General features: G+C 41.5%; 1 protein-coding gene across 1 annotated transcript in view; it reads right to left on the bottom strand.

The window, feature by feature from the left end:
* The window catches only part of LOC117442803 (endothelin-converting enzyme-like 1), a 95,557-nt gene that overhangs the window by 37,146 nt on the left and 41,300 nt on the right, over positions 1-17,111 (bottom strand). Inside the window, exons 7-10 of the mRNA XM_034078767.2 lie at positions 15,696-15,918; positions 8,574-8,672; positions 6,523-6,597; positions 3,352-3,455 (exon numbers count right to left, since the gene is read on the bottom strand). Of these exons, the coding sequence (XP_033934658.1) occupies positions 3,352-3,455; positions 6,523-6,597; positions 8,574-8,672; positions 15,696-15,918 (501 nt within the window). The remainder of the gene's footprint in view (positions 1-3,351; positions 3,456-6,522; positions 6,598-8,573; positions 8,673-15,695; positions 15,919-17,111) is intronic.

Below are 17,111 nucleotides of genomic sequence, written 5' to 3'. Positions count from 1 at the left end.
TAAACCCCCTGGTGTGAAATATTCAGTGTGTGTGTGTGTGTGTGTGTGTGTGTGTGTGTGTGTGTGTGTGTGTGTGTGTGTGTGTGTGTGTGTGTGTGTGTGTGTGTGTGTGTGTGTGTGTGTGTGTGTGTGGTCCCACAGCTGAAGCTCCTCCCTAAAACCACGGACAGTTCCTTCATGGTAATCCACTTGAAGCCAGATCGATTGGCACAAAACCCCCCAAATGACCAACTCTTAAAGTGTGAGATGCCCTTGTTCTTGGAGTGAAAGATTGATGGCTCTGCACTGACTGTAGAGAGGTGGAGGGGGGCAAAGCATAGAAATAGAATGGGCATACTGTACCTATTCGAATAAACACAGCAGGGTGTTAAAAGCAGGCGCAGCCATTGTACCGTTGTAATATGCATCAGGAGAATAATGTTATGAAGCTACGAGAGCTAAAGATTAAGTCAGAATCAGCTTTAATGTCCAAGTAAGTGTGAAGCATACAAGGAATTTGTTTCCAAAAAACACACAGCTTTAATGCTACCAGCTACGCTCGACAGCTATTTAATTCCACCAGTAATGTACACAGACAGTGAGTTTTAAAGTATAGGTGGATTTAGCAACAGCTGGCTAGTTCGTTAGCTTATTTACCGTGCTTTAATACTATGCTAGATAATTAGCTAATACCCAACACAGTCTCACGGCATTTCGTGTTATAGTCACGAAATTAATTTATTGATTCGTGTTCACCATCACGATTTCGCCATGTTTTTCGTGTCACACAGAACGATTTTAAAAGCAACGTAAATAATAACAAATTAGAAGGAAAAACAGATGACAAAAAATACAGGTTTCAGTATTCTGAGGCTCTGGGCCATTTCTTTTCCTCGCGGACGGCAAACAAAACTCCGACATTATACAATTTAAAATAAAAGGGATAGGGTTAGGCTTAGGGTTAGATATTGAGTAAGAAAATGTTTTTATGAACCACACGGCTTCTGGTCTACCAAGACCCGGCCGGACAAAAAGACGTGGGGCAGGCACGAAACACACTACTAATAGAAATACATTGCTTTTAAAATCGTTCTGTGTGACACGAAAAAAAGGGGGAAATCGTGTTGGTGAACACGAATCAATAGATTAAATGAATTTCGTGACTGTAAAACGAAATGCCGTGAGAAGGGTTGTAGTACCACCATGCCTCAATGCTTACAGACAACGAACCTTTAAGCATTGTACAGTTATTTAGCTGACATCGGGCTAGTTACTTAGTCAGACATTAGTTTTAAAGTAGGGTGGAGTTATAGCTATCTATAGCAGAAGCTGGATGGATATCTAGCTGATTCGCCATGCAATAGGGCTATAGCAGTAGCTGAAATTAACAAAACAAAGAGTGGTGGCTAGCAGAAGCACTTGGTCTTGAAGGAGAAGCTACGCAGCTAGCCACCTAGAGCTGTGTATACACTTTGCAGCCCAACAGATGTGTGTTTCTATTAGGGGTGCAACAACTAATCGACTTAATCGATTAAAATCGATGACCAAATTAGTTGCCAACTAATTCAGTCGTCGATTCGTTGGTGATGTCATCACGTGTGTTTTACGCCCGTTAAGCTCTAACTTTATTGGTCTTTGTATCGGTACTGGAGACATTTAAAAAATATATGTCATGTATTATTGCTACAAAGACATTATATCGCAGTCTTAGTGTCGCCAACTCGTTTCTAATATGCAAAAAGACAAACAAATGCGTCGATGATGTATTTTCGATCTTTCTCTCCCCGCCTGCTTGCGAGGGGGCGGGGCAGTTTACGGGGCAGCTGCAGCAACACACACACGTGGGAGATGGCGGAGAGAACGCGCTCCGAGGTGTCATTAAACTTTACCCGTCTCGATGTGGAGAATGCTCGTTGCCAAAAGTGGAATAAGAGTTTAGCATGTAAGGGCGGTAACTCGAGCTATTTGTCTAAACATTTAGCAAAAGTGCACCACATCCAGACGGAGGAATGCACCGGGTTCGACTGTCTTTCTAGTAGCTCTGTAGCCCCGTCCACGAGCAACGTTATACAAACATAATGATTAGAGGTAACAGAGTTATTTGCGGACTTTTGGTGACAGAGCCTTCAGTGTGGCATCTCCCAACCTCTGGAACTCTCTCCCCCCCGAAATCCGCAGCGCCCCAACCCTGGGCATTTTCAAATAATCCCTGAAAACGCACCTTTTTACCAAGGCTCCACTGTATAGTTAGTTTAATAGGTTTATTTGTCCGCTACTTCCCCCCCACCCCCTTAACCTGTCTGCCTTTTTTCCCCTACTCCCCCCCCCCTACCCGACTTGTAAAGTGACCTTGGGTTTCCTGAAAGGCGCTATAAAAATATTATATATTATTATTATTATTTAATTTGTTAAAGTTTCAGCTATTTTGTTTACAGTTCTGTCATCAGATTATTTAATACGATTTGTTAAAACACTGTTGTTTCTTTTGATGTGAAATATTATTTATTTAATTTGAATAAAAAGCAATGTTAGTTTTGTTCACAATTTAAGTTATTTCAATAATATATGTATTTTGGAATCAAGTATTCATCTTTATTGTCTTCATTGCTAGTTTCCACATGCCTAAAACAACCTCAAGCTAAATCTAAAAGTTGATGGCTAAATAAGAGCGTTTGAGAAATTGTGCAAGGCATAATAGTCCGAATAGTCGATTAATCGTTTCATTAATCGATTATCAAATTAGTCGTTTGTTGCAGCCCTACTTTCTATCACGAAAACATCCTTTCTTATTGTCAAATAACCACAGAAAACAGTTCCATTCTACTCTGAATCCATTTCTACGAGCCGGGAGGAGGAGGAGTGTTTCTGTATTTCAAATTCACTACACAAGATAGTGTGAGTGATGAAAGGTTGACTTTTTGTTGATAAAGGGGGGGCATGTGATTTAAGTCTTCGGGCGTTTAGTGTGGGCTAATGACACAGTAGTGTTGGGCACCTTTGAATACTAATGCGACTCTAGAGGCACTCCATCCAGGAGTACAGGGCTGTGTTTTAGAAACATCACCCGCATGTCCCACAGCACTATCCTGCTGCCTGGCTGCTGCAGATAAGTACATCAAATGGATTTTCTCCAGCTGTGTGCGTCGATTTAGTATCTGTTGGTTTGATTTAAAGGCGCATCAACAAACATGTCAAACTATAAAGGGATTAAAAGGGACACATGTTATGCATGTCAAAACACACTAGAGACACACTACAGCGCGCAGTTTGAGCCTCAGCTGCATGACTTCAAACACAATATGAACCTACTTGTGATTGCTTTGCACAGAGTGTCAACACGCTATGGTCATGCTATGGAGGTTTCACACTCACGCCGTCTTGTCCACTTCTTCACGGATCTTCTGCACGGACAGCTTGATGTTGAACTTGATGCTTCTGAGGATGTTCTTGAAATAGGTCTTCTCGTCCACTTCGAACTGCAAAGAAAATAACAAAGGTAAGAATAGATTGGGTCGTATTAAAGAAGTAGTTTAGACATTTTCTTTTAGATGACCTGTGCTAAATGAGGGTATAGTCAGAAATGATGTTTTTACTAAGCTCATCCAGAATGCAGCGGCTCGCCTGGTCTTCAACCTTCCTACATGTTCCCACACCACGCCGCTCCTCCGCTCCCTCCACTGGCTTCCGGTAACTGCTAGAATTCACTTCAAGACCCTGGTGCTTGCGTACCATGCTGCGAATGGATCTGGCCCTTCCTACATCCAGGACATGGTTAAACCGTGCACCCCAGCACGTGCACTCCGCTCTGCATCAGCCAAACGACTCGCTGCACCCTCGCTGCGAGGGGGACCCAAGTTCCCATCAGCAGAAACACGTGGGTTTGCTATCCTGGCTCCAAAATGGTGGAATGAGCTCCCATTGACATCAGGACCGCAGAAAGCTCACACACCTTCCGGCGCAGACTGAAAACTCATCTCTTTCGACTCCACCTCGAGCGATACAATTACTAACAAAGAACTGCTAACAGAGCACTTATATACTAATAAAGGACTGGCTCCTCTAAAGCCAGTTGAGGAGCACTTGAAATGCTTGGCTCTATGAAACCTGATGTACATCATGATTCTGTTTTCTTCAAGGTTGTGTCTTCCTGGTCGAACGCACTTATTGTAAGTCGCTTTGGATAAAAGCCTCAGCTAAATGTAATGTAATGTAATGGGTTTGCTGTGAATGTTTTTTAACAGATTGGCAATTGGTGGGTAGGTGTAGCATTGACAACGGATGAATCCATAATCCAAAACACAGGGCAGATATATCGATTCTTTTTCCACACATGGACAGTGTTGGAGAAAGTTCTCAAATATTTTACAATGCCAAAGTGTAGGACGGATCAGTTACACAAATAAACCCCAAAAGTACCAAATACAAAAGGGTGTCATTATCCTTATGTTATGTCAGGGTTTGAGTTGTGTGTGTCTAGGTTTGGGTCATTTTGCTGTTCTGTTCCCCCTGTCTCATGTTTTCCTCCTGGTTTCTTGTCTGGTCCTTCTCCCTGTGTTTTCCTCCCTGTCGTTAGTTTCCCTGGTGTGTCTGATTGTCTGATTGTGTTCACCTGTTGCCCTTGTGTTTCTCCTCCCCTGCCCGGCTGTGTCTCGTCTCGTGATTACCCCTCCCTGTATTTAGTCTCTTCCTGTGTTCCCCTGTCGGTTCATTGTTTGTTTGTCTTCCCTTCACGTCCCGCTTCATGTTTGTCTCTCCGGTCTTCCTCCATGTTTCTCACGGTCAGTTGTTGTGTTGTTGTTTTCCTGTGCTACCGTTTCGAGTTATGCCATGTTTTGTTTATCAGCTTTAAATAAAGCTCGCTTTTTGTTTCTAGACCTTTCTCCGTTTTTGGTGTCTGCATTTGGGTCCTACCTTTTCCGCAATCTAACAGAGATCATAACAAAGGGCATGTTGTGCACAATGGCCCAGATTTATATCGTATATATTATAGGATTTACTTGATGCTTAAGTAGGTTCATCAGGCCTACTTTATATCGTGCTAGGAAGCTTCAGAAGATCAGAAACAAATATTATAAAATTACATGAAGAGTAAATTGTTGATTATATTTTGCATTATGTTTTTACAAGAAAGGGCATCTAGAAACAAGGTAGTTGGATGGATGGGTCCTTTAACAATACGAACTTCACCCAGAATGCCGCTGGTCATACAACCCTGTGAAACCATCGATATATGTTTCAGGACAACTTCTATGAAACGTCTATATTTTTATTTGTACCCAAAGATGACCAAGTTCCTCCCTGTAAAGACGGAGACGTTTTTTTGAAATACTTAATGTATGTAGTAACAATTAAACACTGACATGCATTTCTGGGCAATAGGAGAAAGCACCAATAATAACTTTTCGTACACATGAGAACACGTTTGTTTGTTTGTTTGTTTGAACCCAACACACGGGAACCTCCTATATGCATAATTAGGACACGTCAAAAACAAACACAAAGGACGCATGCATTATCAAATGGTTATATTCGGTCAATCTCCAGACACAGAAAGACAAAGTGAGAAGAATGAACGTGAAATTCTCATTATGCCCTAAATGATGCATTCTCAGTATTTTCCTGTAAACTGCAAACTAAGCAAGTCTGATACAAAAATGACCGTCTGCTGCTTATGAGCAAAACACACCATAACCCTCTTGAGGAACTTACCTTTATGCTTAAGGGTAAATATTCTACCTTTGGTTGGATTTGTCATGACCGAAAGAACGAGATCGCGGATACAAGCGGCCGAGATGGGTTTCCTCCGCAGGGTGGCTGGCGTCTCCCTTAGAGATAAGGTGAGAAGTTCGGTCATCAGGGAGGGACTCGGAGTTGAGCCGCTCCTCCTTCGCGTCGAAAGGAGCCAGTTGAGGTGGTTCGGGCCCCTAGTTAGGATGCCACCTGGGCGCCTCCCTAGGGAGGTGTTCCAGGCACGTCCAGCTGGGAGGAGACCAAGGGGTAGACCTAGGACCAGGTGGAGGGACTATATCTCTTCGCTGGCCTGGGAGCGCCTTGGGACCCCCCAGTCAGAGCTGGTTGATGAGGGGAAAGGAACGTTTGGGGCTCTCTGCTGGAACTGCTACCCCCGAGACCCGACCACGGATAAGCGGGAGAAGATGGATGGATGGATGGATTTGGAGAATCTTTTTATCATTTCTCGAGTAAGAAGCAGCCTTTTTATGAATTTGCGATTTCATTTGACGTGTATGCTTATTTTCTTTCATCATATGTTCATTTATTGGGACTCGATGAAGTAGCTTGTCAAACAACTTTGTGGGAAGATGCCCTGATGTGTATGTGGAGTAGAATACACACATAATTGATACTGAAATCTTCATTTTGGATTTAAAACAATGCAGTTTTGTTTTATGGGAACGTCCTTTCTCAGACACCAGGCTGCCCTTTGACCCTGAGATGAGTTAATCACCCAGGTTTCAGGGTAACGTCTGATTAAAGCGAGTAATAGCAGACAGTAGAGAGTGAAATAAGAGGATCATGACCTACCCCGTATTCCTGATCTATGAGCTCAGGCTTTAGCAGGAAGTCTGGGTATCCCGTCATCACCATCATGTGCTTCAACTGGAAGAGAAGGAGAAGACAACAGGTTCAACCCCAGGATCGAGACATTCTTTTCTGCAGTTAGATGTATTTTTCGGGACATTTCATATTGTTAGAGCCACAAAGTTATTATTTCGATTCATAATTTGATAAATGATGTAATGATGGGAAATGATTTATATTGCCATGGTGAATATGTTTTGATTAAATGATTGTTAATTTTATATCGTAAATATGATCCGTTTCCTTGTACCGTCCGGTGTGTATTTAAGTGAGGTAATTGAGGACAGCCGGGGGGCTCGGAGACCTGATGAGACGGGGAGCGGAACAGTTTTTCGACGGCAAATTGCAGACAGAGATTGGTGTTGCAAATTTGACTGCGCACAAAGTATAGTTCAGTTTATATAGGAAAGCAAATCGCCGAAATACTGTTTAAAGATTTGTTATTTTGAGACTATTTAAGTCAATACTTCTTTGTTAATAAATTACATTTTACAACCCCGCTCTATAGTGGCAAAAGGAAACCATGGATGCCATTACACATATCCTTAAAAGTATGTAATGTCTTGTTGCTTTGTGTGTCCGCCCCTGGACTTTGTTGTATGTAGAATGTATGATATGGAATAGATGAATACAAACATTTAAGAAGAAGAGAGTGTGATGGAGGACAGGACAAAGTATACCCAACATCCACTTCAGTAACTAATACCACACACACACACACACACACACACACACACACACACACACACACACACACACACACACACACACACACACACACACACACACACACGCACGCACACACACTAATCAAGCAAAACCCGATGTAATAGGATTACAAGGGAAGCTCTTTATATTCCGCATGGCCCTCTAAAAGGATTATAACTTCAGATTGTAAAAGTATTAGAGGGGATATCTTGCCGTGCAGACCCTACATCAGAACCACAGAGGGATCGGGATTAGGAGATCCCCACTTCTCAAAGTCAAGCCCGTGATGTATTCTATCACACACTTCCATCTAACCAAAGCATCAGGAACTGCAAAGAAATCATAATCAAATCCTTTTGCAAATACTAATCGGATCGGGCAGGGAGTCGTGTGTGTGGGGATTCAGGAGATTCAAGATTCAAGGCTTCTATAGAGCGGTGCAGGGATGACGTGTTTACCCTGAAGGAAGCTGCCGGTTCCCTCGACACAAAGCGACGGGATTTCTCCACAGGATTTTGGAAAATAGCTGGAAATAATGTCTGTGGAAAACTAACCTGTTTGATGAATGCATGTTTGGTTCAGCCGGATAATCTCCACATGTCTACTTTTATAATGTTCGAATCATAAATCTAGTCTCCAGAAGCAAAATGCTAACGTTATGCTATAAAGGAGCTACAGGCGAGTCCAGCAGCACGACTTCAACGTCACGCCGACTTCAGATCCATGGTCAAACACACAGATTCTAGATGGAACGAGTTGAAGCGTTTCTCTGAACACTCTGCAGGAGGCGGGGACTGGCTTTCAAGCAGAACAGAAACTAACTTAGAGGAGTGTTCACGTGTTCGGCGTAATGACGTACAACGACCTCCACGACCTCTGTAGTCCTGTTCAGCCACTTGGTAACAACCATCGATTTTCAGACACGTCCACTCTTCAGAAATCACTGCTGATGGTTTAATGTCGTAGAACAAAACGTGATCCGTGTCTTCAATGTGTCTCAACCACAGACCTTAGTTCAGCTACTTTCCAAAACCCTATGGAGAGATCCCATTGGCTCAGAGACGAGAGAACAGGAAGTGGTGAAATGCTGACTCACTTCCTGGTTTTAGGACTTGTCACTGCACCGCTCTATAGTCATGTGTACATAGCTACAGTGTAGATGTATCAATGAATGTCTAAGGTCACAGACTCATCCAACAGTACGACACAAAAAAACAGATAAAATAGTGAAAGTAAATACAAATAAAATAGAATATAAATTAAGAAGGTAAGAGGGGGGTTTGGACCTTTTCTCTTGCTGCATCTTTGGTGGCTTCGTCCATCCAGTCCAGCTCCTGCAGACGGAGGTCCAGAGAGAGCTTGATCTCCTCCACCAGCTCCTGAACCTGCAGGGGAATCAAAATGGAAGAAGTTTTAAGTTAGAGGAAGATCAGCCGGTGACAGCTCAAAGAGCCACATTTCAATTATTTCAGATCTATAACTGATCAATGTTAGACCAATATATCAGTAGGTAGTGTCTCTACTACATACTGATATACACCTGAACATCAGCAGGAGAGGACTCTTTAAAGTAGAGACACTACATACTGATATACACCTGAACATCAGCAGGAGAGGACTCTTTAAAGTAGAGACACTACATTCTGATATACACCTGAACATCAGCAGGAGAGGACTCTTTAAAGTAGAGACACTACATACTGATATACACCTGAACATCAGCAGGAGAGGACTCTTTAAAGTAGAGACACTACATATTGATATACACCTGAACATCAGCAGGAGAGGACTCTTTAAAGTAGAGACACTACATACTGATATACACCTGAACATCAGCAGGAGAGGACTCTTTAAAGTGGAGACACTACATACTGATATACACCTGAACATCAGCAGGAGAGGACTCTTTAAAGTAGAGACACTACATATTGATATACACCTGAACATCAGCAGGAGAGGACTCTTTAAAGTAGAGACACTACATACTGGTATACACCTGAACATCAGCAGGAGAGGACTCTTTAAAGTGGAGACACTACATACTGATATACACCTGAACATCAGCAGGAGAGGACTCTTTAAAGTAGAGACACTACATATTGATATACACCTGAACATCAGCAGGAGAGGACTCTTTAAAGTAGAGACACTACATACTGGTATACACCTGGACATCAGCAGGAGAGGACTCTTTAAAGTAGAGACACTACATACTGACATGAACATCAACAGGAGAGGACTCTTTAAAGTAGAGAGTAGACCCTACATACTGACATGAACATCAACAGGACAGGACTCTTTAAAGTAGAGACACTACATACTGATATTCACCTGAACATCAGCAGGAGAGGACTCTTTAAAGTTGAGACACTAGATACTGATATACACCTGAACATCAGCAGGAGAGGACTCTTTAAAGTAGAGACACCACATACTGATATACACCTGAACATATTGGTAGCTTGTGGTGGTTGAAATTGTGTATTAAAAAACTATGGTTATACAGTACGTACCAGATATACACCGTAAAACTATAGAAATAAATTCTCTTTCGTCAGCCGGGTGGTTGATAAATAAAATACAGGTCTTTATTATACGTTGGGTAACTTATGTCAATATAGAGATGCTACACACCCTTAGTGTAGTTTACCGAATGCACGCGGCCTAAGGTGTTATTCATTCAGATTCAACAGCCAGGTAAACAAGAGAGACTCAAAACTGTGGTCTTAACATCAGAAAAAGGGTCCATTGACTCTGTTCAAGGCCATCCATCATATAAAATAAAATAAAAAGATGGTACAGAGAATAAAGATTATCTCAGAAAGAGATTATTTATAATTGATAGATAATTTGATAGCACCATTTTTTATAATAGTAATATTAATACTGGTTTAAAAAAATATCGCTTCAGTCAGATGTAGACTGAAGACAGTTAAACCCAAATGATTTGCCATGCCATGATGATTGAGATGTAAAACATGTCTCTATTGGACGTAACCCTAAATCTTGCTAAAGTGTTTCCTTCTGTCTGTATTTTTTGAGCAACATTTGCCGTCCAAGCTCCCAAGACACGTCTCTTCCTCTAACCCAAATGATTTGCCATGCCATGATGATTGAGATGTAAAACATGTCTCTATTGTACGTAACCCAAGGCCAAATCGTCCAAAATCAGTGTTTCCTTCTGTCTGTATTTTTGAGCAACATTTTCCGTCCAAGCTTCCAATAAACACTCTAACTTCTCAAACTACTGCAAACACGTCTCCCACTCCTAAAAGACGCCGGGACACGATACACCTCTACATCGGAGATTCAGGATAACAAGAGCAACCTTTCTTTCCCGCAGAGTTTCCCGTCACTCAGCTGCAGCTCTTGAGACTCATTAGTTTCTGCTCACGCTGAGGTAAGCAGCATCCAGCAGTCAGTCAAGGCCGAAAACATGGCCACGAAGCTACAGGTCCGATACCTCTCAAAGCTGATAACGAGGTCTCCAACCTGTGGACATGCCAACGCCTTGCAGACTAAAACCTAATCAATGTGAGCTGATCGGTGTGATCCACATCACCAGAATGACACAACCCAGCGTGAGACTTTCTAAACCTGCCAACGTTGGACAAGTGTTTAGAAAAGTACATCGAGTCAAGAACTGTGAAAGTATAATTAGAGATACTTGGAACAAAGCAAAGGTCCACAAAATATAAAGCAACTCGTAGCGCAATGAATACGTTCTGCCCACCTACTAGTTGGAATTTCAGTTCTACAAAAACTCAAAATCTTGCCAAGTATATGTGTCTAATATCTAGTCAGAATATGTCTCTACGCCTGATATAATAATAATAATAATAATAATAATAATAATGCATTTTATTTATGGGCGCCTTTCAAAGCTCTCAAGGACACCTTACAGAGCATAATTAAAAACAACAAAGAAGAGCACACAGTAATACAAGACTTAAAAAATACTTTAAAAAAACAAACAAAACAAAACAGAGACTTAAACAGAGTTTCTTTAGCAGAGATTAAGAAATGGAATACGCCAGTTTAAAAAGGTGAATATAAGACATATTAACTTCAGAAGCAACACGGCAGTGAGATATCGGGTCTTGTGCATCATCTCGCCAAGTCAACACATCTTATTTTGAGTTGTATCTCAGATGAAACACGTATTTTTTTACATATTTATTAGAAAATCACCATCAGACAACTTTTGAGTATTTGCGGCTTATTTTGCAACATTTCCTGACTCTGGTTAAATACAGTTGAAAATGAGTTCTCCCAGTTAATTAAAAGGTCTGATTCATCTCAACATCCCGTGGTATTTCAAGAAATCTTATCAAGCACATGTTCCCTTGTTCTATTGGCAGATTGTTGTACTTATGTCAAGTGAACAATTCCAGTGCAAACTCTGTGAGGGAATATTTCTGTCTTTACTCCTAGATATTTAACCTTTTCTGCATGTTGACATTTACGACCAACCCTGGCTCTGGCATCTCTCTTAAGGAATGGGAGGCTCCAGCTATCTTGATAAACCAGTTCAACTCTCGGTCACAACATGGTTTACGGCTGTGGGAACACTGGCTTCGAGGCCATTAAGGGTCAGACGCAAGTGAGTCAGGGTGCCCAGCTGTTTAGTCTATCCCCCAAATATGTTGTTTCCTCTCTCTGAACTAGTTAAAAGGGCTATCGAGAGAGAGGCGCGGCAGATTTGACGTGGCAACCCACCAGGACAGTCAGAACCTCTGGCTGTGTGACTTGTGATGTGAATTTCTCCGGCCGTTATACTTGTAATAAATATCAGTGTTTGACATCAAAGCTCCAACTCTCCCCGTGTCTCTCTGAGTCCTGACTCTCCATTGCTGCAGAAGTTTGGGTTAATTGTTCTATTTAAGATTTTAATAAGATATTACATTTACTTTTAACAATGCTTCAAGTTAGTGGAGTGTTTCTGATTAATTAAAACATATAAAGGAGAGACCCTTAAGATGTAGTACAGTACCGCAGAAGAGTCAAATGTACAGTATTTGTAGTGGAGTAGAAGGACTGGATGATGTGGAAATACTAAAAATTATACTTGAGTAATTGTTATCTCGCAATCTTTGAGGTCCAAAGCTCAGGTCCGAAAAGTATGAAGCAACTCGGACGCAACTGAATTATGTTCTGCACACCTTTTACTTTCTAAGTACTAATTGGAATTTAAGTTCCCGAGCTCTTAATTGTTCTATTTAAGATTTGTAATAAGATATTTAACTTTCAACAATACTTCAAGCTAGTGGAGCGTTTCTGATTAATTAAAAAATAGAAAAGAGAGACGCTTAAGATCTAACCTATAGTACAGTAGAAGTATTTGTAGTGGAGTAGAAGTACTGTATGCAGTGGTAGAACATGGATATACTTAAGTAAAGTACCTCAGGTACCTCAGGTATGAAGCAACTCGGACACAACTGAATAGTTTCTTAAGTACTAATTGGAATTTAAGTTCCCAAGATCTTAATTGTTCTATTTAAGTTAAGTTATTGAAGTGTTTCTGATAAATTAAAAAATAGAAAAGAGAGACCCTTAAGATCACACCGTACCGCAGAAGAGTCAAAAGTACAGTATTTGTATTGGAGTAGAAGTATGAAGTGGTAGTAAATGGAAATACTCAAGTAAAGTACCTCAAAATTATACAATAATTGAGTAATTGTTATCGCAATCTCTAATTAGAAGCCACTTCATCTGGCTACACTTTCTTTATTCTTGAATTAATCAGAAAAGCTTCACTAGCTTGAAGCATTGTTGAAATGTACACTCAGTATCTTATTAAAATCCTAAATGGTGAGATGAGGAGCTCGGGAACTTATATTTCAATTAAGGCACAGAACGTAGAAAGTAATTAACGCAGAAGCTATCCAGTGTCAGGGTTTCTTTGTGTTTTATAGTCCCGAGCGCTGGCGGAGATTTAAAGCAAAGTAAAGAGAAGACTAGAGGTATGATGAAGTTGGGCAGAGATGATAAAGGTACACACATCATTTACTCAAGTAGAAGTACAGATACTCGTGTTTAAAAAATACTCTGGTGAAAGTAGAAGTACTGACTAAACTTCTTTACTCAAGTCAAAGTAAAGAGGCTTTGAAATGTACTTCAGTAAAAAGTACCCATAACTAGCAGCTGTTTTAAAGAGTACCTGACCTCCCTTTATATTAATAGAACAATAATGTCATTGTTAGCTAATGAATGTTTCCATGCCGACCAACGGCAACATGACAACGTTTCCATTGGTCCCTCTTCTTTAGAGAAGACCAGGAAGTGATGGATACACGGATCGTGTTCAAATCAATAGGCACGCAATGACTCTGAAGAATAATGATCACGCCACCAAACACACATTCAGACTAAAGGAACCAGCTGTTTGGGAAATGAGAGAAGTAGAAAGTACAGGTATTTGTGTTCAACATGAGAGAAGTAGAAAGTACAGGTATTTGAGTTCAACATGTAAGAAGTAGAAAGTACAGGTATTTGTGTTCAACATGTAAGAAGTAGAAAGTACAGGTATTTGGGTTCAACATGTAAGAAGTAGAAAGTACAGGTATTTGAGTTCAACATGTGAGAAGTAGAAAGTACAGGTATTTGTGTTCAACATGTAAGAAGTAGAAAGTACAGGTATTTGTGTTCAACATGTGAGAAGTAGAAAGTACAGGTATTTGGGTTCAACATGTGAGAAGTAGAAAGTACAGGTATTTGGGTTCAACATGTAAGAAGTAGAAAGTACAGGTATTTGTGTCCAAAATGTAAGAAGTAAAAGTCGTCAGAAAAATAAGTAGTGGAGTAAAGTACTGATACCAGAAACATGTGTACTCCACTACTTCCCACCTCTGGCATTGGAGATGAAGAAGAAAGTGAAGGAGAGATGATGGAGGGATTAAGGAAGGAGAATGGGGTTAAAGAGGTTAGAAATCCCATTGGGAACCATATCCCCATGTCCTATAGTTGACATGAGACGATGGGAATACATATGAGGAAGGATTAAGGTGAAAAAGAGGGTGAACAATGGTCAAAGGTGGGGGATTAGAGGTGACTAACCTAGGCAGAGAGGAATATAGAAATACAAAAGCATCAGTGATAGCGAAGTATACAGATACAGTTCTGATTGGCTTGGATCATATCTCCAGACCCCAGTAAAGGAATCAATCAAAACCGTTCGGCCATGTCCACATACACAGCTGGAACCCAGAGAATGCATAAGAAGTCAATGGTGAACTAGAAAATAAAAATGAAAGAGCTGTCAGTAAAAAATTATGTGGTTGATTGTTGTGGAAACTGTGACGGTTCCAAGATCACAGATGTCCTGGGTGGCTGTAAAATATTTTTGTAGTCATAACTTTAATTCTCCGCCCACATTCAAGTCTGTCCAACATGTACTCCATCATTTCATCCAATTAGACATCTGTGTGGAATTTGTTGTGTAATAATCATGCATTTGTTTGGGGTCTCGCTGTAATCAGGATGTGTGAGGTCATTGGGATATTTGACAACCAAAATGTAAGCAGTTTGTACGTTCGCACTACTTCCCACCTCTGAACAGCAGGGGTGGTTCTAGGGGGGCAACACTGACCAGGGACCCCCCTGTGGCCCCCCTAACCCATTGGAACTAAATAAAATCAGAGACCCGGATGTACAGTGGAGATTAAACTGTTCATTACTTTATATAAAAGCAAATACTGTTTACATTTTCACCTAAAGTTACTAAAACTCTAAATCAGGGGTCTCCAACCTTTCTTCATCTGAGAGCTACTCTAAATGAAAACAAATACTGAAACAAAGTACTGTAACTTAAAGGTGGGGTGGGTAATTTTGGAGAAACCAGCTCGAGTGCGCTAGAATTTGAAAATACACAGCCGGATAAAATCTGCCACTTCCTCACAGAGCCCCTCCTCCAACACACACGAACGCGCACATGACCAATGAGGGCACGAGATCAGTGTGTGCCCCGATGGAAGGCTGACAGGCAGGTAGGCCGTCCAGTTACTTTAGCCGGCTCAGATGATTGGTCGAGCTTTTTACAGCGCTACGGCTTCCACTGATGATATATTTTTATGGATTTTTTGTCAGAGCATTTAAGATATTCATTGCTATCGGGATGTTAAGAGCATTCCATGGAAGATAACAAAAAGTGTTTCTGAAATAAATTACATCCCCCACCTTTAAATGTACTAAAACAAATAACTTTACAAAAGAAAATATCAATTACTGTATTTTATGTTTAAAATACAATACAATTACTTTATACTGTCTTTGTCTTTTCAACCAGCTTGTATTGTGCATGAAGTAACTGACCCCAGCCTGGCCCCCCAGTAAAATTGGTCTAGAACCGCCACCTCTGAACACTCATCTCATTCGACGGTCAACCCTCCGTAAGTAAATCGTCTCCTTACCTTAGCTTTGCTCTGAGAGGAGAAGTGCTGCTGGACGAACAACGCTCCCAGCGCCATGCCAAAGTGTTTGTTGGCCTGCGTGAGGCAGAGGCGCCCGAGCTCCAGCTGCTGCTCCGTGCCGTCGATCTCACGGGAGAACTCGTGGATGGTGCTGCGAAAAGCCGTGGACAGGTGTTCACTTAGAGCCGCCACTATGCGCCACAGCATGTAGTTATGGAGAACCCTGGGAAATAAGGAGACAAACAAGAAGAAGGACGTCACGTGTCAGTTACAATCTTTGGTTAATGTATCTAAATACACTTTAACAGCTTTGCAAAACTCACATAAGAGGATAGGATAGGAATTTCACAGAGGCCTCTTCGCATATTTAAGGCTAATGCTGGGTCTCTTCCAAGGCCCCAGGAAGTGCTCCGGATTCTGAGGAAAATATTCGTAGTGGCCAAACGGCGGTACTACAATTTCTGTATCAGTCCGTGACGTCACCCGGCCCAGAAATAATGTTTTAATTAAACCAAATCAACTTCCCAGTATGAACAATTGTATAGACCTTCATCGAATCAGTCTTTAAAGTTGTAAAATGCACTAAAAACCGAAACCAGATTTATTTTTCTCGGGGGCGAGGCTTAAGGGGCAACTCAACTGTGCATGCTCTATCCTCTGACAGCAAGGCATGATGGGTAATTTGTGACGTTTTGCTCTGGAGAATCTCAGGCCATTTTGTCCTCATGCGCCAATGAGCAGCTCTCATATGAATGAACGAGACATAGCCTAGCTTTAATGTTTAATGTCGCACACTTCCTCCGTAAAGTGACATCTTCACTGTAACCTCGCTCCATCTGTTCTGTTTTTCCATCAGCCCTCGGAGAGTTGGAAAAGTTTGAGGCAAAACAAGAGCGAGAGAGAGAGACAGTGATGGAGAGGAGCGAGTGGTGAGGAGTCAAGAGGGTTTAAAACCTCTCTCATCCAGAGTGAGTCACAGCAGAAGGGGCGAGGAAGATGTCGTGCGGGAGGAAGGAAAATGGATCATTCATCTATGCATTCAAGCTGTGTCTTCCCCTCCAGACGATGGAGCTCTGGTGTGTATTCGTGCCCCCGATGGTGCTCACATCCACTCTCAAAAGGCCCCCCTCTCCCACTGCGAGGCTCCATGCAGACCTCGAGGCATGTTGTTGTTATTTTCCCCATTTTTATATTTTATTTTCCCTATATGCATGACAGATATTAAATCAAAAGCGCCTTGGCAACAGCACCCAGAGGTCCAGCCAAAAAAGCACTTGTGAAGTGAATGAAATTGACGGGAAAAGGGAGTGAAAGGGGAATAAATGATTGAGAGACTCAGGTGTGTCCTTGATCGTCAACATGTGTTCCAGGTGTGTCGGCTCTGCATGGTTTGATGCTTTATGTCCTCTCGGTTGT

This window comes from Pseudochaenichthys georgianus, unplaced genomic scaffold, assembly GCF_902827115.2.
Source record: "Pseudochaenichthys georgianus unplaced genomic scaffold, fPseGeo1.2 scaffold_478_arrow_ctg1, whole genome shotgun sequence".
Classification (NCBI taxonomy): domain Eukaryota; kingdom Metazoa; phylum Chordata; class Actinopteri; order Perciformes; family Channichthyidae; genus Pseudochaenichthys; species Pseudochaenichthys georgianus.
This window is presented reverse-complemented; position numbering and strand designations above follow the sequence as displayed.